This window comes from Cetorhinus maximus, chromosome 15 (assembly GCF_964194155.1).
Source record: "Cetorhinus maximus chromosome 15, sCetMax3.hap1.1, whole genome shotgun sequence".
NCBI classification, from domain to species: Eukaryota; Metazoa; Chordata; class Chondrichthyes; order Lamniformes; family Cetorhinidae; genus Cetorhinus; species Cetorhinus maximus.
In genome coordinates this window covers 60,462,521-60,485,111 of record NC_135893.1, presented here as the reverse complement: position 1 = coordinate 60,485,111, position 22,591 = coordinate 60,462,521, and the positions used below count along the sequence as shown (strand labels likewise).

The following is a 22,591-nucleotide window of genomic DNA, read 5'->3' as shown; positions in this document are numbered from 1 at the left end:
AAACATTCTAAATTATGTAATTATCTCAGTTATGACTCATAGTTTTTTTGTTGTTTAATTTGACCTGCTTTCTATATTTCAGGCAAAACCTATCTATGGGGGCTGGTTATTGTTGGCTCCTGATGGAACTGACTTTGAAAATCCAGTGCAACGATCAAGGGTAAGTTGAAGAGTGCTTTTTTGTCAGTTAATTAACTGCTCTTAAGAATCAAACTTTGCATCCTGCCTTTGGTTTCATCAAGGGGAGGTCATGCCTGACAAATCTGTTAGAATTCTTTGAGGAGGTAACGAATAGGTTAGACAAAGGAGAGCCAATGGATGTTATCTACCTGGACTTCCAGAAGGCCTTTGACAAGGTGCCGCCCTGGAGGCTGCTCAGTAAGATAAGAGCCCACGGTGTTAGAGGCAAGGTACTAGCATGGATAGAAGATTGGCTGTCTGGCAGAAGGCAGAGAGTGGGGATAAGGGGGTCCTTCTCAGGATGGCGGCCGGTGACTAGTGGAGTTCCGCAGGGGTCAGTGTTGGGACCACAACTTTTCACTTTATACATTAATGATCTAGATGAAGGAACTGAGGGCATCCTGGCTAAGTTTGCAGATGATACAAAGATAGGTGGAGGGACAGGTAGTATTGAGGAGGCGGGGAGGCTGCAGAAGGATTTGGACAGGTTAGGAGAATGGGCAAAGAAGTGGCAGATGGAATACAACATGGGGAAGTGTGAGATCATGCACTTTGGTAGGAAGAATAGAGGCATAGACTATTTTCTAAATGGGGAGAGAATTCAGAAATCTGGAGTGCAAAAGGACTTGGGAGTCCCAGTTCAGGATTCTCTTAAGGTTAACTTGCAGGTTGAGTTGGTAGTTAGGAAGGCAAATGCAATGTTGGCATTTATTTCGAGAGGACTAGAATATAAAAGCAGGGATGTGCTGCTGAGGCTTTATAAGGCTCTGGTCAGACCACATTTAGAATATTGTGAGCAATTTTGGGCCCTGTATCTCAGGAAGGATGTGCTGGCCCTGGAGAGGGTCCAGAGGAGGTTCACGAGAATGATCTCAGGAATGAAAGGCTTAACATATGAGGAACGTTTGAGGACTCTGGGTCTATACACGATGGAGTTTAGAAGGATGAGGGGGGATCTGATTGAAACTTACAGAATACTGAAAGGCCTGGATAGAGTGGACGTGGGGAAGATGTTTCCATTAGTAGGAGAGACTAGGACTCGAGGGCACAGCCTCAGAGTAAAGGGAAGACCTTTTAGAACAGAGATGAGGAGAAACTTCTTCAGCCAGAGAGTGGTGAATCTATGGAATTCATTGCCACAGAAGGCTGTGGAGGCCAGGTCATTGAGTGTATTTAAGACCGAAATAGATAGGTTCTTGATTGGTAAGAGGATCAAAGGTTATGGGGAGAAAGTGGGAGAATGGGGTTGAGAAACTTATCAGCCGTGATTGAATGGCGGAGCAGACTCGATGGGCCGAATGGCCTAATTTTTGCTCCTATGTCTTATGGTCTTTGATGTGTTTCAGATATCTGATGGATATTGCTGGGACAGTAGCTGCTATTAATAGAGATTATTATTAGCATATTTGCAGAGAGGAGTCTGCCAAATGGGGCTCTTGTTGCCTTTAATGATGGGGCCCAATCCAGGTGATATGTGCTTTATATGGATGAGGCCCACTGCCACATACGGCACGTGAAAACTGTGTGAGAGAACTCCCCACTGTGAAATTTGGAGTCTTCCCCACAAGGTGAATGGCATCTGTATGAGTACAATGCAAGCAGTGTGAGTTATTCTGTTTTAATTTTTTCTCCCTTCACCTTTGGTCTCCTTCAGCAATGAAGGAGTTATGTTCAGCACCACAGCGGTTGACTGATAGGTATCTTATTAGAGAGGTTGATTTAAAAAAAAATCTTTTCCTCCTCAACCTTGATTTTTAAGTGCACCAGCTGCGTGAGTGCAGTGGGTGTGTCAGCATTTACACTTCTCATGAGGATGCTCAATTGCTGATAGACTGGGTGGAGTTGTGGTATCACCCTGGGATTCAAAATCACAATTATCCAGCATGAAGCCAGAGATTATACCAACATATCTCTAAGCTCACAAGCTACCTCTCAGAAGGAAAATGAGAATAGCCAGAGGATAAGCTCCATGTCAGGCCTTAGGATCTGGGCAGGCTGTTTTGTAAGCCTTAGCCAGTAAGGAAGGTTTATGGGACCTTCACGCATTGTCCCTACTACTGTCAGGATAGGGAGATTTTTTTTTTTTGCAAAAATATACTTTATTCATAAAATACCTTCAACCACATTCCAAACCATTTCAAAAACACCATTACAAGGGTACAATCTGGTTCAACTTTTGCAAAATGTATCACCAGGTGCATCAGTACAAACAATATTACAATCATTTACATCCTTTCATTTTGAGCTGTACAGCCCGAGGGGATTTAAACAGTTCCCAGTCCCTCGGTGCACTGTGGCAGAAAGGTCTTAGACAGCGACCCTTCCCCATTGCGCCTTTGCGGCAGCTGCCCCAAGCTTTAGTGCGTCCCTCAGCACGTAGTCCTGGACTTTGGATTGTGCCAGTCCGCAACACTCGGTCGGGGACAACTCTTTGTGCTGGAAGACCAACAAGTTTCGGGCAGACCAAAGCGCGTCTTTCACCAAGTTGATGATCCTCCAGCTGCAGTTGATGTTTGTCTTGGTGTGTGTCCCTGGGAACAGCCCGTAGAGCACAGAGTCCTGTGTCACAGAACTGCTCGGGATGAACCTCGACAGCAACCACTGCATCTCTCTCCAGACCTTCTTTGCAAAGGCACAATCCACAAGGAGGTGAACAACGGTCTCTTCCCCACCACAGCCACCTCGAGGGCAACGTGCAGAGGGGGTGAGACTCCTGGCGTGTAGGAAGGATCTGACGGGTAGGGCCTTTCTCACCACCAGCCAAGCCACGTCTTGGTGCTTGTTGGAAAGTTCTGGCGATGAGGCATTCTGCCAAATGACTTTGACAGTCTGCTCGGGGAACCATCCCACAGGGTCCACCCTCTCCTTTTCCCTCAGGGCCTCTAAGACGTTACGTGCTGACCACTGCCTGATAGACTTGTGGTCAAAGGTGTTTTTCTGCAAAAATTTTTCCACGAGGGACAGGTGGTACGGCACGGTCCAACTACTTGGAGTGTTCCGCGGCAGCGTGGCAAGACCCATCCTTCGCAACACCGGGGACAAGTAGAACCTCAGCACATAGTGACACTTGGTGTTTGCATACTGAGGGTCTACGTACCGCTTGATGCAGCCACACACAAAGGTGGCCATCAGTATGAGGGCGATGTTGGGCACGTTTTTTCCCCCTTTATCTAGAGGCTTGTACATCGCGTCCCTGCGGACACGATCCATTTTTGACCTCCAGATAAAGCGGAAGATGGCTTGAGTGATCGCCACCACGCAGGAGTGTGGAATGGGCCAGACCTACGCCACGTACAGCAACAGCGAGAGTGCCTCACACCTGATGACCAGGTTCTTACCTGCAATGGAGAGGGAGCGTCGCTCCCACATGCCCAGTTTCCTTTTCACCATAGACACTCGCTCCTTCCAGTTTCTAACGCATGCCCTGGTCCCTCCGAACCATATCCCCAGCACCTTCAGGCCGTCAGCCCTGACAGTGAAGGGGACAAAGGATCGGTCAGCCCAGTTCCCAAAGAACATGGCCTCGCTCTTCCCACGATTTACCTTGGCTCCCGAGGCCAGTTCGAACTGGTCGCAGATGTGGATCAGTCTGCGCACCGACAGCGGATCCGAGCAGAAGACGGCGACATCGTCCATGTACAGGGAGGCTTTTACCTGAGTGCCTCCACTGCCTGGGATCGTCACTCCTCTTATGCCCGGATCCTTCCTGATGGACTCGGCAAAGGGTTCTATGCAACACACGAAAAGAACAGGCGAGAGAGGACAGCCCTGCCTGACTCCAGATTTAATCGGAAAGCTATCTGTTTCCCACCCATTGATTGAGACTACGCTACTGATGTTAGTGTAGAGCAGTCGGATCCAATTTCAAATTCCCTCCCCAAACCCCATTTTGGAGAGCACATCCGCCATGTAGGTGTGCGATATTCTGTCAAAGGCCTTCTCTTGATCCAAGCTGATGAGGCAGGTATCCACACCCCTGTCCTGTACATAGGCAATCGTATCCCTGAGCAGCGCGAGGCTGTCAGAGATCTTCCTACCTGGCACAGTGCAGGTCTGGTCAGGGTGAATTACCAATTCCAGAGCGGATTTGACCCGATTGGCGATGACCTTGGACAGAATCTTATAGTCCACATTCAACAGTGAAATGGGTCGCCAATTTCTAATTTCCTCCCTTCCCCCCTTGTGCTTGTAGATGAGGGTGATGATGCCTTTCCTCATGGATTCTGACATACTACCAGCCAGGAGCATACTCTCGTACACTCCTAGCAGGTCTGGGCCGATCAAGTCCCACAGAGCTGAATACAACTCCGCCGGCAAGCCGTCGCTTCCGGGAGTTTTACTCTTCTCGAAGGACTCAAGGGCCTTAGTCAGTTCATCAGGAGTTAGCGGTTTGTCCAGGCTCTCCCGCGTACTGTCGTCTAAGATCTCCGTGATAGAGGACAGGAAGGACTGGGAGGCCGTGCTGTCCGTGGGCTTCACGTCATACAATCCGGCATAAAAGGATTTGCTGATCCTCAAAATGTCGGACCGTGATGACTTTACTGAGCTGTCTTCTTCCTTCAGACTGCTGATCACAGAGCTCTCTCTGTGTACCTTTTGGAAGAAGAAACGTGAGCACGTCTCATCCTGCTCCACGGAGCGGACTCTGGAACGGAAGATGATCTTGGAGGCCTCCGAGGCAAAGTGCAAGGCTTTCTGGCTCTTCACCTCTTGGAGTTCCTCCTTGACATCGACCCCCATCGACTGCAGCTGGAGCAGATTCTGCATGTTTTTCTGGAGTCGGGACATTTCCCTCTGTTCCTTTCTAGCTTTCTGGGTGCCTTTGAGGATGAAAAACCTCTTGATGTTTCCCTTGATCGCTTCCCACCAGTGTGTCAGGGACTCAAAGAGGGGTTTCACGGTTCTCCAACCTTTGTAATCCCTCTTGAGCTCCTCAATGTTCTCTGGGGTCAGCAGTTGCACATTTAGCTACTGTCAGGATAGGGAGATACAAAGGCATTAATATTGATTAGTGCGATGGCATGGGGTTAAGATAAAGAGATTTGACTTTTATACCTTTCAAGTGTCATGAAGAAATTTGCATGTGTGTCACCTGAGGTGCGATGGACACACCTCTCAACCATATGTGCTGCGAGATAACTTGGGGCATTACACATGGTGGAGTCAAAGGATACCATAGTACTGGATACAATAGAGAAGTTGGAGTTCCCGTAGTAGTGAAAGAGACTTTTTTTTGGAGTACTGGGGTTGGGGACGTGGGGCGAGATCTTTGAATTTGATAACAGAGGGCTCTGGAGACGGGCAGTGCTGATAAGGGAGGAAATCTTTGAGTTTAGCCACATGAGGAGGTGGAGATTGTTTCATAACTTCTTCATTATATTTTTATGTAAATAATTGTTTTGAAATCTTAAGTATGAAATGTTGTAAATTATTAGCTGTGTCCCTAAACATGGATTTCTGAAGTTACAACAAGGAAGATAGTTTTGAACTTTACCTGAAAACAAAACTTTTTAAATTTGTCTTTCAGACTGTGTTTTTAAATCATCCTTCTAGTCTGAACAAAAACATTTTGATTGAAATAAATAAATACAAATTTTATATACAGAATTGATTTTGATTTCTTGTCTTTCCACGTCTTGAAAGTGAGCTGGAAGATTACTAAAATAGCCTGTTTATCTCTGTTAGTATCTGAAGACATGACTTTATGCTCCAGTATAGATCGCATTGTGTAGTTGGTAGTTGATTGGTATTTGTGGTGATGTAGCACGACCAAGAGAGATTTTCATCACATTTTTTATGACCTGGAACTGGCTTTCTGCTGTTCGTTTTGACACTGTTATTGAATCTCATAGAATCTCATCAATGCCCCCTCTGTCCCCTGCACAAAAATTGGGCATATCTTTCGCTGCACAAAGTAACTTGATCACAGATTTTTATTTATTAACTGAAACACTATGTAACATTGAAAACACCAAAATCTATCTTACAGAAATGGCAGAGAAGATTTTTTCTCCTGTACGAGCACGGCTTACTACGTTATGCACTGGATGACTCGGTAAGTTCACTTGTTTATATCTAGTTTAGACTCAGGTGATTGGTATGTAGACGTTATGAATCTTTTTGTGTCAGGTGAGTTTTGGAAGTGTATAATTGCAATTTGCTTCTTTATTTCTTAATCTTCACTCTCTTTTTTCCTGATCCTGTGTTATCTTTGTTATGATGCAGTAGCCATGCCCATTTCTCGGTTTAATTGCAGTTCACCCTCTCTATATTTTGTGATGTGTGCTGTTAATTCACAGTGAAACTTCAATGTACCTTTATTTCAAATGGCATGAAAGACAGATGGTGCCATTTGTGCTGCACCAAAATGTATAGCAAGTTCTTAATGGGAATTTGGGACTGAAATAAATTAAGAAGAAGGTAAATCATTGAGGTCAAACTGGCTTTTTTCAAGGGAGGATTGGAGGGTGGAAAGATGAAAACTATAGAAAAAAAGATCTTGGAAAATAGAAGAGTTTGGAAAATTTGGGGTCAATAAGTACAAAGGCAAAAGAAAGTAGCAAATGCCAAGTTTGATGCGGAAAGTATTACACCCTGTCGTCATTCCCAGTGTATAGATTCCTGTTAAAACAGGTCTCAACAAGGTGCCTAGAGGAATTGTTCAGAAATAAAGACAGACATGGTTCTTTTAAATGAGGCTGTTTGAAGATTATTCTAATTTGCTATTCTAGTGTGTTTGAGGGGAGGAGACAATGTGGTAAATGCCTCTGGAGAGAGAACTGTATAATTGTGTATCCGTCATTTAGGGACGCACAGTACACATCCAGTCTTTAATCTGCCTCCACGTTGCAGATAAAAAAAGGTTTTTGTGTGAAATAGATTTGTTATTTGCATGCATACCATGTTGCCGAGTTGTAGGAGAATATGGCAAATTCAGAAATGCTATCACTTGGATTAAATAATGCCAAATTATGGTAGACTCTCAGCCTAATGCCATATGTTCAATTGAGTGGATTGTAGCCACTTCAAACAACAATTGAAATACTATAACATTTTCTGCAACGTACTTTGATTCACTTGCAAATTTTGGAATGGGGACCAAAAGGATACACAAATTTACTAAAAAGGTGGACTTACAATCATTAATTTATAATCAATTTGCTTTTCAGAGTGGCATGTAATGTTAGATGAGCTTCCACTAAAACAATGGAAGTCTCTGGCTTCACCTTGTAAAGAGGTTGGTACAGGAGCCCCTCATTTTTCATTTGTTACCTGAGAACCTACTTACTGAGAAATGTGACCTGTCTGGATACTTATGATCAGTGAGAACAGGATTAATGAGAAAGTAATCAAATGCTGTTCGAAGGATGTAATTCAAAACCGGCTGTGGTGGGAGCTGTACAGTTTGTCTGTAAGACCTTAACTGCACATGCTACAGGAGGATTGCTGTTTAATTAGAAACATGTTTTAATTTTAAAAGTAGGTTAGTGTGGACTTATGCACAAAAATACTGGTCAGTCTCTTCAGCACAATTCTCATCTGGCAGGATCATGTTTATTTAGCACTTTTCTTTCTCCATCTAAGTTTTCTTGGATTTTCTCGATTCCTGTTGGTTCCTGAAAGACAGTTGAATGCCCTTTTCATCATTTTCATCTGGGTGATTTTAACCTGCTGCTGTGTAGTGTTACTTGCAATGTACATACTAATAGGTACAAGCAGAGCTGAGAATGGAGGATCAAAGCCAGTGAGGGGTGGAATTTGAGAGTCAGTGAATGCCTTGGCTTCTGGTGAAGCTGGAAATGGAATGCGAGGGAGTAGGTGCATGGGTAATTGTGACCACCGGTGCTAAGCTTGCAATGAAAGTACTCTACCTGCTTGAACAGTCAGGTTCTGGCAGTGAAGGGAGGTGGGGAATGGGGCGGGATGGTGACCACTGAGTAAAAATGACGATGATCAGTTTTATGGGAATACTAATTCAGTTGGAACTTTTTCTCTACACACAAGTGAATTGGAATTTGTAGAGTTTAGGCAGTCATCAAGGAGATCACGTAATTGAGTCTGGAGATAACTAAAGCATGTATATGAGCAGAGAAGTTGAGATAACAATGTTGCAGAGGTAGAAAAACCTGTTTTTGATGAGAGAATATGGTTGCAGGTATAAACTTTGCATGAGAAATTTTAAGAAATTAGATAAATGAGAAGCCTGTGATAGTAGTAAATTATATATGATGAATCTTGAATATAGTGTGACTACTCATGTCTGATGTCTGAATGACAAACAATATGTGACTCATTAACCTTGGATAAAAATCAATTGTGACTCTGACTTTTGAACTCTAACCTAGAATTCAGATGAAATTCAGCGGTAATTATGATATTAATAGCACTGCTTGATTATTTTCCCTTGGTGAAATTGAGGGAATGTGCTTACTGTTTCTTCGATTGGGAATCGATGGGAATTGAGGCAAACCCAGGACAATTTTCGTGCATAGACTCCTTCCTTCCTTCCTTCCTTCCAGGCTTTGTTGTTAAACAAAGAGCTACATTATTAAAGCTGCATTTAGTTATGGTTTTGTATAGCTTGGTTGAACCATATGCTATATGATTGCACAATTTTGGTGTCTGTGTGCTCTTATCTAATGTTTATTTATGAAACATGCTATTATTGAATTAACTTTGTAACTTCAATCTACACCAAGAGTTTGTAGACTACAACAGGTAAAAATATGCTTCTGTGATATAGTCTGAGTAGATAGTTTAATCCATCGACCTTTGCTGCTCCCAAGTTGTGCACTGTGAGCGAGGATGCAAATTGAGGCTTCGGGAATGATTTCCATATCTTGTTGCAACTGACAAATTTTATGGCAACGTGGTCTGCAATTAACTAGCAGAATTTGATACCTATCAGTTAGATTAAGGGCAGTTTTTCAAGAAATAATTAAATAAAATTGCACTTTCTGGAAATTAAATATTTTATAGGAGCTGAGTGACATGTTGTGACAAACATTTCCCTTTCTTCATTCCTGTTTCCAAGATTACCCCAAAATAATGAGAATGAAAGTCCTCTCCCCTTGCAGACTTTAACAAGTAAGGGTCCCATGCAAAATTGTTTTGGGCAGTTTTATCTAGTAGTTTTGGTTACAAGCCCTCAACGCAATATGGTCATACTATCATGAAATTGGCAAAGCAGCACAGACCATAAGAATGGTTGGTGTGAGAAATAGAACTATTATGTTGATACAATCAAACTGATGTCCAGAGGCAGCACTGCCACTGACAGCAGCATAAATGTAATTTGGTTAGTTGCTGGATTCAGCTGTTGTTTTATTTTGTTTTTATTCTAACTATAAGTCTGAAAACACATTGGGCCATTTCCTGAGAGTGAATGTGATAGTTAGTCTTGTTACAGAAAGAAAGACACCAATATCACCATGGGTCATTTTTGATGCAGCAGCTGTGTTTTCTGGCCATTGATAAGCCAGTGAAGCAATTTTTGTTTAACCCCAATGGTGAAGATAAAATAACAGCTCTTCATATGTTACATTATAATATACGCACATCATAGTACTTTCATTGCATGCATTGTGTATGCAAATTTGGTGCCAATTCCTCACAGAATGTAAATGGGTTAGTTGTACAGTGAGCAGAGCCTGTGTATCAAGTAATTCCTCTTGGGATTGGTTTTGCTACTACCGATGCTATAAATAGAAATAGTGTTTGTGTTTAGAAAAAAAAATCAAGGAATGACAACTAGCATCAATCTGGAAGAAATCAGAACAGTACTAAGAGGAATAAAAGACTGCAAACCAGCAGGAACAGATGAGATACATATCTAGGTGAATGTGGGGGTCCAGGTCCTGAATAAGCTACTCAACTGTGTAATGTTAAGAGAAAAGCTCAAGGGTATTGGAGGCAAAACATTTTGGTACCAATATGCTAAGGAAAGGAAGACATTCAAGATTGTAAAAACTACTGAGGAATTAAACTCCTACCGGATACCTTCAAGATATGGGAGAGAATCATAGGCCGGAAACTGAGAAAAATAGTGGAAATCCATGAAGAACAGTTCGGATTCATGCCCGGAAGAAGCACCACTGATGCCATTTTTGTTTTGAGACAAGTGAAGGCCAACGCAACATATACTCATCGATCTAGAGAAGCCTTATGACTGGATGCCCAGGGTGGAAGTCTGGAAATGTGCTAGAGTTCGTGGAGTCCCTGAGAATTACGTACGAATATTACAGGATATGTATAAGGAGTGCCGAACAACAGAAAGATGCAGCATGGGGGAAAGTGAGAATTTCAAAGCCAAAATTGGATTGCACCAAGGATTGTCATTGTGCCTCTTTCTCTTTCTGCTTGTCATGAATGTTCTAACTGTGCAAGTGAGACAGGGAGTACTATGATCAATGATGTTTGCATATGGAATTGAGCTATGTGGGGGCATGATGAGAACATGAATAAGTATCTGGAGAAAAGCATGACGATCAGTAGACCAAAGATCCAATATATCGACTGTCACTTTGCACCTAGGGAAGGGGATCAGGGTCAAGGCGTAAAGATTGAGTGAATACTTAATGAATAGTTTCAAGTACCTAGGGTCAATGGTGGCAGAAGATGGAAGTTTAGAAATGGAAATTAAGCAATGGATAAACTCTGGTTGGTGTAATTGGAAGAAGTGCAGCGGAGTGTTATGTGATGGAAAAATATCACTGAAACTGAAAGAGAGAATCTACAAGACAGTTGTGAGACTGGCCCTGCTGTATAGTGCAGCAACTTGGGGCCAACTTCAAGAAGAGAGGAAGAACGACTGGGTACTAATGAGATATGGATGCTGATATGGATGTGTGGAGTAACAAGAAAGGACAATTTCAGAAACCAGTACATCAGGGGGTCCGTGAAGATTGTGGGGGCATCAAAGAAAGTAGCCGAGAAGAGATTGAAGTTGTATGATCATCTGTTGTGGAGTGAGAGGGGAAATGTGGGGAGCTGAGTGATGGAGTTGGGACTGCCAAGGGAAGGGAGAAGGGGAAGTACTCAGACCAGATGGAAAGATGCAGTGGTGAGAGTCTTAAATGCAGTGGGATTAGAAGAAGAATTGGTGACTGACAGGAGGAGTTGCAAAAGGCTGATTAACCAGCATAGTGGCAACTCCAAGTAAAATGAGAGAAGCTGGAAAAAGAAGAACGGGGTTGTGTTTAGGAGTTTGCTGCCTTGCATTTACAGATACATTTTGAATTATGATTTTAATCTTGTGTTATTTGCACTTGTCTGCTGCAACTTGAAGTGGACCTGGAGCAGCAGTGCTGCCACAACGGTTGGTGAACAACTTGTGTTCTGTTTTGTTTAATAAAAGGTTTTATCTGCAGTTCGCCCCATTGCAAACAAAAATTGTTTATGGTCCCCAAAGCGTGTGCTTTGGTATGGGGGTAACTATATGCACTTAACGGGAACTTTTTGTTCTGACCTTTGTTACTGCCCTTCCCCCCGCTCCTAATTGGGGCAATGATGTTTTGAGAGGTAAATGTGTTAACTCATCCTCACTTCCACCCAGCCCCCTCAATTTGAGCACTTCCCATTCTCAGAGCTATGTTGCTGAATGCAGAAGCCAAAAAGGCATTCATTTGTAATGTGTTTTTATTCATAAGGAGTACTGTGACTATAAATACACAATTTGCCGAGGGAACCCTTCCAATGAGTAATTGTGGACTGCCATTTGCATGGGTTTTGCAGGCTGTTGATATCCTGATTGACTTTCTATTGTAATATGCTTCTTTTCCACTGACATCTGGTACAGATGATTGCACGTGTGTCATGTGTTATGCTTGGCACTTTGAAGGGCACTGTGTGAGTTCTGTTTTTGGCAGAAATTCTCATGGCCATGAAACCACAGACATTCAGTGCAATTCTGCTGATTTGAGGAGAAGTAAATTGTTTTATTCATGAATTGGAGCATAGAGCAGTTAATGGTGTTTTTATTCAATTGACTTCTTGTCTCAAATATTTGGTGGTTAAATCAGATTCCTCCTAGCAGCAAATTGACCTCTCTGACAAAATGCTCCTCTATCCACCCTGCTCATCACCAAAACAGAAATGCAGCACTCAGAGCTGTTACTGCCATAGCTGAATGTTTTCAGCCTAGTCCCCTAGGTTGCCTTCAGTTTGGAACTTGCTGCTGCTGAGATTGGATGGGTGATTTGTTCCAAGGTTCTGGCTTAACTGTGGTTATTTGAGAGAGGTGTGTTGATAATTCTTGATCTGGTTGTTTTATCAGCTTTGACCTTGTCTGTCAGTATCTCCCCATATGTGAGTGGCTGAGCTCAGAAATTGGGAGAAGTTGAAATTGAAATTGGATCTGTATTATGTTGACTTCACCTTTGCCTTCTGCTATTCACTCAAAAGTAGATACCTGGAGGGAAAGTAATAACGTGTTTATAACTGATACTTGGGATAAAGATGCTCACAGGTATGCATGATGCCGCCATTACTTTCATACATCTGCTGGAAAACATCCACTGTCATAATGTGGCACATTCTTATTGTGATCAGCCAGTAGATGCAGAGTTGGATTTTTATTTATTAATTCTTGGGATATGGATGTTGCAAGAAAAGTGGCATGCATTGTTTACTCCAGTTTCCATTGAGAAAATGGTGGTGTGCCTTCATGGATCGATATGGTCCATGTGGTGAATATTCTGCCATAGTGCTGTTAGGTTGGGAGTTCCAGGTATGCAGTATCACTCCTGAAAGACAGCACTTTCAGCAGTGCAGCACTCCATCATACCAAATTAAAGTGTCAGTTGAGCTATGTGCTTAAGTCTTTGGACTGGGAGTGCCAGAAAATAGCATAGGATCATTACAGTCTAACCTCAAACCACATTCGTACTTATTAGAAGGAAAGTTAGTATTGCATTGTATACAAGGCTTTCTTTCTGCATGCTATTTTACAATTTGGCATTTAACTATTTGTTTGTATTTGGTGTCTATGGGCAGAATTTTATGGGCCCCCAATGGCAGCAATGCAGGCGGTGTGGAGTGTGGGGGAAAATTACCGGGTGACCTTCCCACCTGCCTCGCCCCTGACCTCACAATTTTACTAGGGGCAGGTGAGGCCTATGGTGGCCCACCCACCCTCGTCCCAGTTGAGGCCCTTGTGGCCAATTAATGGCCACTTAAGGGCTGCTTCCTGCCTGGCCTCAATTTTGAGGCTGGTGGGAGGCATTCAGGGATTGGAGTAGGCTGGGGGCGGTGGGGTGGGTGGAAGCCTAGCAGATGGCCCAGCTCGGGTCTCAATGAGGGGGGCTGCTTCTCTCATTGGCCCCCTTCCCACATCGGCGGGCACCCCCCACCCAAAACCAAGACCTTCTTCCCCTCTGGCCTCTCCATCCAGAACCCCCACCCCTTTCTTTTATCCATTCGCTCTGCGAGACCCCACACTTACCTTCTTCATGGCTCAGGGACTTAGAATCTGGGGACTGTTTCTAGTCTCCCCCCCCCCCGAGTGAGGGACAAAAGCCTCACCTCAGCCAGTTAACGCGATTGGCTGCAGGGCAGCCAACATGACTCTTCAGGTGGTGGTGGGGAAACCCTGCCACTTGTTAAGTTCTGCCCCATGTCTATATATTTCTGACTAGGACAAGGCTGCAAGTCTGAGGTTGGATTTGAGGCGGTTTGCTGCATTAATTTAGACCCAGAAATTGTTATTGATGATGATGCTACCAGCTATACAGCGGTAAGTACAATACTTAAAAGGTAGACCCTGCAGACTCTGTTCAAGTTAATTATAGGCTGTCTCCGCTCTGAGAATGAAACAGCAGCCTTGAAGCAGGTTTTGATTTATGCTTCACAGCCAATTATTGATGACTAATTAAAATGAACCCCAAGCTGGCTGTTTTGTGAAGAATGACACAACACAGTTTTGTACCAAACTGATTCATAACTCCACCCTCAATGCCAGTGAGGGTACTCTTGTTCAGTATTAGTCATTTGACTAATAGGTCCCTATTCAGATTACCATAAAATCTATTCTTTTTCTCGCCCCCATCTCACTCATCTTCCCATCCCCTGACTCCTCTCCTGAATTTGAAAAGTCTTCTGTACTTTATGTTGTTGTGCTTTTGCCCTCTCACTTGCTATAATATCTAATTGATTTAGAGCCAAACAGCTATAAATCAGATTGAAGAGGTGGGGAACATATAAAACTGAGGAAAGTAGCTGGAAAACTACCAGAAACTGCGAAGAATTTATAAATACAGCCAATTTTCACTAATCAGAAGAACCTACATTTAAAAAAAAAATGAACCTGAATCACTCAAAATACTTTTTTAAAAAAAAATTCTGATAGCCTGAAGGAGATTTTCATAATCTTGTATCTTCAGTTGTGAAAGCTTAGTTGCCCCCTCTGCCCATTTCTATTTCATTAGTTTTTTTGTTGGAGTTGGCTGCAGTGACTGTGTAATAAATGGTTCTTCCTCTCTAATAATTCTAATTGTTAAGACTTGAAATTTGTTACTAAATATATAATGTCCAATCCCAAAATCCCTTAATTTGCCTGTTTGTCATTCAGAGGAACTGTCACATTAAATTATGTCACGAGGAATTCCTTTTGGAGCCCGACACAGTAATTAGCCTGAGAAAGCTGTTATAACCTCAGAGGTCCCATGGTGCAACAATTCAAACAGAAACCTAAGGGAATTGGAGTGTTTACAGGCAAAGGGTGAATGTTTGATTTCTCAATGTCATCAGTTAGGGCCCTGAGCAGGGGGCTGGTCGGGGTGGGGGGTTGGGGGGGTGGGAGAGCGATTTTCTTTAAATATCGGGTTTGTAAAGCATGGAGAGACACTTTCAACAACTAAGGACAGAAAGTGGAAGAAACAGCTTTGGAGAAAAATGGAACGTATTAAGGACAGACCTGAGTTAAGGTTACCAGAATGCTATGACAGCAGGCGATGTTAGTTCCATAAATCATTGCTCAGTGCATAAAGAAGGAAGCTACTGCAAGAATATCCACCCTGAAATTCATGAGTTTGTCTTGTCCATTACTGTTACAATTTTCAGTGTGTACACATTCCAAAGTGTCTGCTTAGGATTGTTATGAATGGAATAAACAAAATAATGGTACGAATTATAGATTTCATAAAACACAATCAATTAATATTTGATCTCTCCCCCCCCCACCCCACCCCAACACCTACAACAAGGAAATCACACCATGTTGTACATCGGATTTAATATATTTCCCCCATACTCAGAGTACACATGCAAACATTTGAAAAATTGTAATTTGTTTGGTTTTCTATAAGAACCACATGATACTATGGTATCATGCTGTGGTAGATTACAATGTCAGCAGGAGGAGGTTGAGGCACCATTTAGCTTGTGCTGACTAAGGCATGCTTCTCATGCCATACTTGTGTTTTCTATTTCAGTTGGTGTAGAAGATTTAATAAGAGTTACAGTCCCCCCTTTTGGAAATAGCAGCATTAGTTGAAGGCCAATGTGGATTGAGACACTTTTTTTTATAGGGAATCCGAGTATAAGTGAATTTAAATTGCATGCTGCCTGTTTTTAATAATACATTGGGCCTCAATCATTTGTTAGATTGTTTCTTTCCAACTGATTTGATTATTTTCCTGAAAGCTTTCCCGTGAATCTGGTAGAAGGCTGTGCTCAGACATCTGTAGTGTAATATCTACGAACTGTCAAGGGGGATGTGAGAGGGACCAGTGCAAAAAAAAAACCTGAAATAAAACTTCTCCAGAATAATTCTCTATAAGAAGCTTCAGTAATGCTAAAGAACATTTCCTCTGTGCGCCCACAAAATTCTACCCCCTTCCACCCCAACTTCCTTTCTCTGCTAAAGGCGCTGACTAACAGTTGGGTGGTATTGTATCTCAACAAACTGGCAATTCTCAACATATAAGCGTAGATAATAATTTGATTACAGGACATCATAACTGAGCTTGATCCTGCTGTTATATGGTGTACCACACACCTGATTTCCAATAAAAGCATAGAATGGCACAGCGTAGGAGGAGAATAGGCCATTCAGCCAGTTGTGCCTGTGCCACTTTGATAAAGCTATCAATTAGTTACACTCCCATTCTCTTTCCCCAAAAACCTGCATATTTTTTCCCTTGAAATATTTATCCCATTATCTTTTGAAAGTTATTATTGAATCTGCTTCTGCCACCCTTTCAGGTGCTGCATTCAAATCGTCATAGCTCATTATGTCAAAATATATTTCCTTCTGTCGCCTCTGGTCCTTTTGCTAATCACCTTACATCTGTATCCTCTGGTTGTCAACCCTTCTGTCACTGCAAACAGTTTCTCCTTTTCTCCTCTATCAAAAATCCTTCAAGATTTTGAATACCACTTATAAATCTCCCCACAACTTTCTCTGATCCAAGGAGAACAATTGCTCTCGTCCATCCATGAAAGTGAAGTCTTTCATTTGCCAATTTAGTAAACCTCCTCTATAAAACCTTGACAGCCTACCTACAGCGTGGTGCCCAGAATTGGACACAATTGGTCTCCACCTGGGGTCCAACCAGCATCCTATAAATATTTAACACAATGTCTTTGCTTTTGTCATTTATGCCACTGTTTATAAAAGTAAGGGAGACAAATGTCTTTTTTAAAACAACCTTCTCAATTTATTCTGCCACCCCCCCCCAGCTCTCTGTTCCAGCACCCCTTAAAAAAAATTGTACCGAAAGATGTGACTCCTGCCTGATGAGTCTTCCCGCCCCTCCCCAAACCCCCATCCCCCACCACACCTCCCCCCACTGATTCTGGAATTTAACACTGCTGACCTGATTATTTTTAAGGACTGGCTGTCAAGTCTCTTCTAAAACTGTACCTATTCATTCACAGGATCTGGGTTTAACTGGAGCTTAGACAGACACGATGAAGGTCTCTGGCTGTTTGAGATCCTGAGTGACAGGTTTACTCACGGCCCTGTTCTCAGGAGACATTGGTCTGCAGCACAAAACTACTCTTGGGTCATTATGATTCTATGACATGATGTTACAAGTTGCAAGGCTCTGTAATCATCATTTTGCAGGGTACATTTATATGTATGTGTGTGGCGGAGTCAGAGAAAACGATAACTGAAACTGAGCAAGGTGCTGGTTAATTTTCAGCCTGCTAGTCTGAACTCTCACCAATTCATGAAGAGGATGAAAAGCACATTTAGCCCAGTTAGCTAACTCAGCTGGTTGGCTCCATGTTCAGAATCCACTGCTCACTGCTCCCATTTGAGTCAAGATTATGGTACAGTTTTCAGTGTCGCTGAATCCAAGTTTTGTTATGGTGGTCATGTGTCTTGCTTTGTCACTATTTTATTTTGGTCCGTTGGAGAAAGATTTCCTTTGAAGGCTGGGATGTTTGGGGGAGGGGAGTAGTGGTGGGGTGGGGGATGTATTGTCAATGTTGTTTAGCCAATGATGGGTGGTGTTGGTACTGGAGGCTGACTGCCACCATTAAACAGTAGCAATGTGATGTTTGAGGAAATAATTAAAGTTACAAAATGACATACCTCTATGGAAGTTTGTGAAACTTAAAGAGTTAACTGTTGCTGGAATATTCTTCCTTGTCTAAAAACTGGCACATCCTGGCCTAAACGTTTTGTTTATATTGGCTGCTTTCTTGTCCTTCTTATCATCAAGGATTCTGGAAAGCCTCCAGGGAGCAGGTTTGGGTCTTCGTTTTTACAGCCATTATCGCAGGGCTTTCAGAAGGAGAGTTATCACTATTTAATGGTATTATAAAAGGGTTGAAGTATAGATAGGAGCGGTTTCCTGTGGAGTGCACAGTTTGAAATTAACTTCATTGGTTTCATGTATTGGGTGCAAACCTTCCAATTAACCAAAGTTTCAGAGATCACCTGATTATCAGATGTTCTAGTGTGGCCTTGTGCTTTGCATATGTTTTTGTGATTAACAGAAACCAGTCTGAACATTTTTCAGTGAGAGGGTAATGAGAGAGTGCATGTAATAATGCTACTGCCTTCACCAGTCAAATGCCTGCTGAATCTGGCAAGAATGCATTATTAACATATTCCAACCTTGTAAACATACCCTCTGCTATAGAAGTAGGTTTTTAAAAAAAATTATTTATTTAAACAGCAGCCAGACATCACAGCCCTGTGCTCGTCTTTAATCATACTGCTTTAACATTACCAAGAAGATTGCTGAAAAGAGAGACATGTTGCCGTAACTTTTTGTCTTGCACTTATCAGGACAAATGCAAGAATGCCAAATTTCAAACGGTCACAACAATTTATGCTACAGGAGAAAAAGGATGCCGATTGGTTGGCAAGTGGACTCTGGCTGAGGGGCTGCCCTCTGCTAAGAAGCTTAGGAGAGCCATTAGATGTCATATACTTGGATTTCCAAAAGGCAGTTGATAAAGTGCCACACAGAAGGCACCTGTTTCTTGCCCAAACAGCCCTGACAGCAAGAAAACTGCTTCGAAATGAGATGAAATCAAACCAAATTATCAGAGAAAATGACATTCAGGCAGGATAATATTTTGTAAAATTTTTCTTGCCAAATTGCTTCCCCCCCCCCCAACCCCCCCACTCTCCTCTTACCCTGACTGACTTGTTTATTGGGTACACTGATACACTGATTTTTCCAGTATTCGTATGGCATTAGTCATGAAAAAGCCTTGAGCATGATCACCAGTGAGCTATTCAAAAACCAGGGCATCAAAGTTGACCCTTATTCTGTTCACGCTGGGATGCTGAGGGTAATGTTTTGCACATAATGGTTCTCAAAATTAACTCTGCTTAGATTGGGGCTCAGACATGGGATCTTCCTGATCTGTATGGCTCATCTGCACATTGGATAAACTCCAAGCTGTTAGGAATACTGTCATTATGCACATTTTTACCAGTATCATCAAACATAAGTGGGTCTAGGTAAATGCCTACAAAACAGCTTCCCAAACTGTGGGTCATGTGGGCGTGCGAGATGAAAGTTTGGGGTTGCGAGCTCTGAGGCAGCAATGTCTACCGTGAGCTCTGACCAAGTGTTAACAGCTGCAAAGCTCCTTTAAACCCTCGTGTTTTTTTTAAGTGATGCATGTTCTAACTTTCCAAACTTTGAGGCCTGAATCATGTTCCAAAGAAAGCCAGTGGCAAGGTAGGCACTCTACGTTTAAAAACCCTGCAGTTTAAACAACTCCCCCCCCCCCCCCGCTTTTGGAGCTCCCCTCACATCGCACTTACTGCTCCGCTTCCCCGCTCCCTCAGCTATATACCCCCCACCTAGCTCATGCTGTGGTGTCACAGCAATTTTCAAGCCTCAAAATGGGGTCACAGTGGGTAATCAATCGGGAAGCACTGGCCTACACTTTTCCCTCCCCAACCCTATGGGCCAGCCATTTTGTGTAGAATTCCTCTGATGTGACATTGGACTGGATTTTACAGGGCGGTGTATTGCTCCCCAGCCTGGCAGCGACTGACTTGAAAATACTACCCTGCGGGTGGCCTTGACAAGCTCAGCATGGGATTTCCACCTCTTAGTGGAAAGAGGTCCTGTCCTCGAGAACTACTGGACAACCTGATTGGCAGGCAGCTCTTGCAGTCCCAGCAGTGCCAGAACTCAGTAACGGGTATTGCTGGGACTACAGGCAGCCCCATGAAGAAGACAACATGGATATCTAAGGTAAGATAAGTCCGGACTAAGGTAAGTCTGGATTTATTTTTGCGGAGAGGGATCAGGTATTCTCGGGAGGGGTGGGAAGGGAAGTGGAGGGTCAGGCTGGAGGGCTAGCCATTTGTAATATTTTATGTGCTCCCCTGCCAAAGACACAGCCATGGGGTCTGTAAAATGCAGCCCATTAAGTTTTGTTCCAGTGGTGTGAATGGGGGTGGTGATGCATACATTGGCTAAAGGTTGCTTGTAAGCATTAAGTTTAAAATACAAAGTGCAATAAAAGGTGTAGTTAATACACAAATATCTGGCAGACAATAGTTTCATGCAGCGATTGAGTAGATTCATTTTTGCTTTCAGATGGCTGTGGGTTTTATAATGAGGAAATGTGCAGTTGGGAGAGATACTAAATGAATACTTCTCATCAGTATTCACCAAAGAGAAGGACTTAGCGGTCGATTTGTCTAGGGAAGAGTGTGTAGATAGCCTGGATCATGTTGAGATCAAAAAAGAGGAGGTGTTAGCCGTCTTGAAGAATATTAAGGTGGATAAGTCCCCAGGTCCAGATGGGATCTACCCCAGAGTACTGAGGGAGGCAAGGGAGGAGTTTGCTGGGGCCTTGACAGCAATCTTTGTATCCTCACTGGCTACGGGTGAGGTCCCAGAGGACTGGAGAATGGCCAATGTTGTTCCATTGTTTAAGAAGGGTAGCAGGGATAATCCAGAAAATTACAGGCCGGTGAGCCTTACTTCAGTGGTAGGGAAATTATTGGAGAAGATTCTTCGTGACAGGATTTACTACCATTTGGAAGCAAATGGGCATATTAGTGAGAGGCAGCATGGTTTTGTGAAGGGGAGATTGTGTCTCCTAACTTGATCGAGATTTTCGAGGAAGTGACAAAGATGATCGACGATGGAAGGGCAGTGGATGTTATATACATGGATTTCAGTAAGGCCTTTGACAAGGTCCCTCATGGCAGACTGGTACAGAAGGTAAAGGCACACGGGATCAGAGGTGAGCTGGCAAGATGGATACAGAATTGGCTTGGTCATAGAAGATAGAGGGTAGCAGTGGAAGGGTGCTTTTCTGAATGGGGAGCTGTGACTAGTGGAGTTCCGCAGGGATCAGTGCTGGGACCTTTGCTGTTTGTAGTATACATAAATGATTTGGAGGAAAATGTAACTGGGCTAATTAGTAAGTTTGCAGACGACACTAAGGTTGGAGGAGTTGCAGATAGTGAAGAGGATTGTCAAAGGATACAACGGGATATAGATCAGTTGGAGACTTGGGCGGAGAAATGGCAGATGGAGTTTAATCCAGACAAATGCGAGGTAATGCCTTTTGGAAGGTCTAATACAGGCAGGAATTATTCAGTAAATGGCAGAACCCTTAAGTGCATCAACGGGCAGAGGGATCTGGGTGTACAGGTCCACAGGTCACTGAAAGTGGCAACGCAGGTGGATAAGGTAGTCAGGAAGGCATATGGCATGCTTGCCTTCATTGGCAGGGGTATTGAGTATAAAAGCTGGGAAGTCATGATGCAGCTGTATAGAACCTTGGTTAGGCCACACTTGGAATATTGCGTGCAATTCTGGTCGCCACATTACCAGAAGGATATGGAGGCATTGGAGAGGGTGCAGAGGAGGTTTACCAGGATGCTGCCTGGTCTGGAGGTTATTAGCTATGAGGAGAGGTTGGAGAAACTCGGATTGTTCTCACTAGAGCGACGGAGATTGAGGGGCGACTTGATAGAAGTTTACAAAATTATGAATGGCATGGACAGAGTAGATAGTCAGAAGCTTTTTCCCAGGGTGGAAGAGTCAATTACTAGGGGACATAGATTTAAGGCGAGAGGAGAAAAGTGTAGAGATGTGCGGGGCAAGATTTTTACGCAGAGGGTAGTGAGTGTCTGGAATTCGCTGCCAGAGGAGGTGGTGGAAGCAGGTACGATAGTGGTGTTTAAGAGGCAGCTTGACAAATACATGAATAGAATGGGAATAGAGGGATACGGACCCCGGAAGTTCAAAATGTTTTAGTTGATGGGCAATATGATCAGCGCAGGCTTGGAGGGCCGAAGGGCCTGTTCCTGTGCTGTACTTTTCTTTGTCTTTGTTCTTTGTTCTCATATTTACACAGCAGTTTGAGTTCTTCCTTTTGATAACTGAGGCAATATTCGAGGGTCGTTTGCAGCTGTTACCTGCTGGTTGCTAAGTGGGGCCTGGTCTACCTAACAGCAGAGCACTGCCACTCAAATGTGGTAGATATCCACCTCTCAGAAGTCATGAGGATAATTTCTGGGACGTTCAGACCAGCACAGCTCAAGTGGTTTCCTGTGCTAGCACACATTGAACTTCCTGATGTCTGCAGGGAAAACAACCACCGCGAAGAACACCACCAGCTGACAGCTAACAAAGCACTCCCATTGATAGAAGACCTCAAAAAAACCCACACACCCGTCTGAAATCCCATAGCCCCTACTGGAACACACTCCACGCCCTACAAACTGACGTCAGTCTTACCTCTCAATGAAGCACCTCCTGGTTGACTGCAAACATCACCAACTGCAGCCTGGTATATGACCCGAGTGGTGGAGTCCCAAGTTTCAACCTTCCACAGAAAATCTGGACAACCCTCCACTGCTTGAGGGCGGGCCAGGGAAGATGTGGCCACTTGCTCCACAAGTGGAGCATGAGGAACAGCTCAAGTTTTGACTCTGGCCATCCAAGTCAGACCATTGCCACATATTGAA

At 43.4% G+C, this 22,591-nt stretch overlaps 1 protein-coding gene and 1 long non-coding RNA gene across 5 annotated transcripts in view; both read left to right on the top strand.

Moving 5' to 3' along the window:
• Positions 1-22,591, top strand: part of LOC144690734 (uncharacterized) — a 371,804-nt gene that overhangs the window by 99,326 nt on the left and 249,887 nt on the right. The gene's annotated exons all lie outside the window — the stretch shown is intronic.
• The window catches only part of LOC144690726 (myosin phosphatase Rho-interacting protein-like), a 228,548-nt gene that overhangs the window by 42,208 nt on the left and 163,749 nt on the right, over positions 1-22,591 (top strand). For all 4 annotated transcript variants that reach the window (XM_078558503.1, XM_078558505.1, XM_078558504.1 and 1 more), the window contains exons 2-3: positions 83-160; positions 6,170-6,235. In XM_078558503.1, coding sequence (XP_078414629.1) covers positions 83-160; positions 6,170-6,235 — 144 coding nt within the window. The remainder of the gene's footprint in view (positions 1-82; positions 161-6,169; positions 6,236-22,591) is intronic.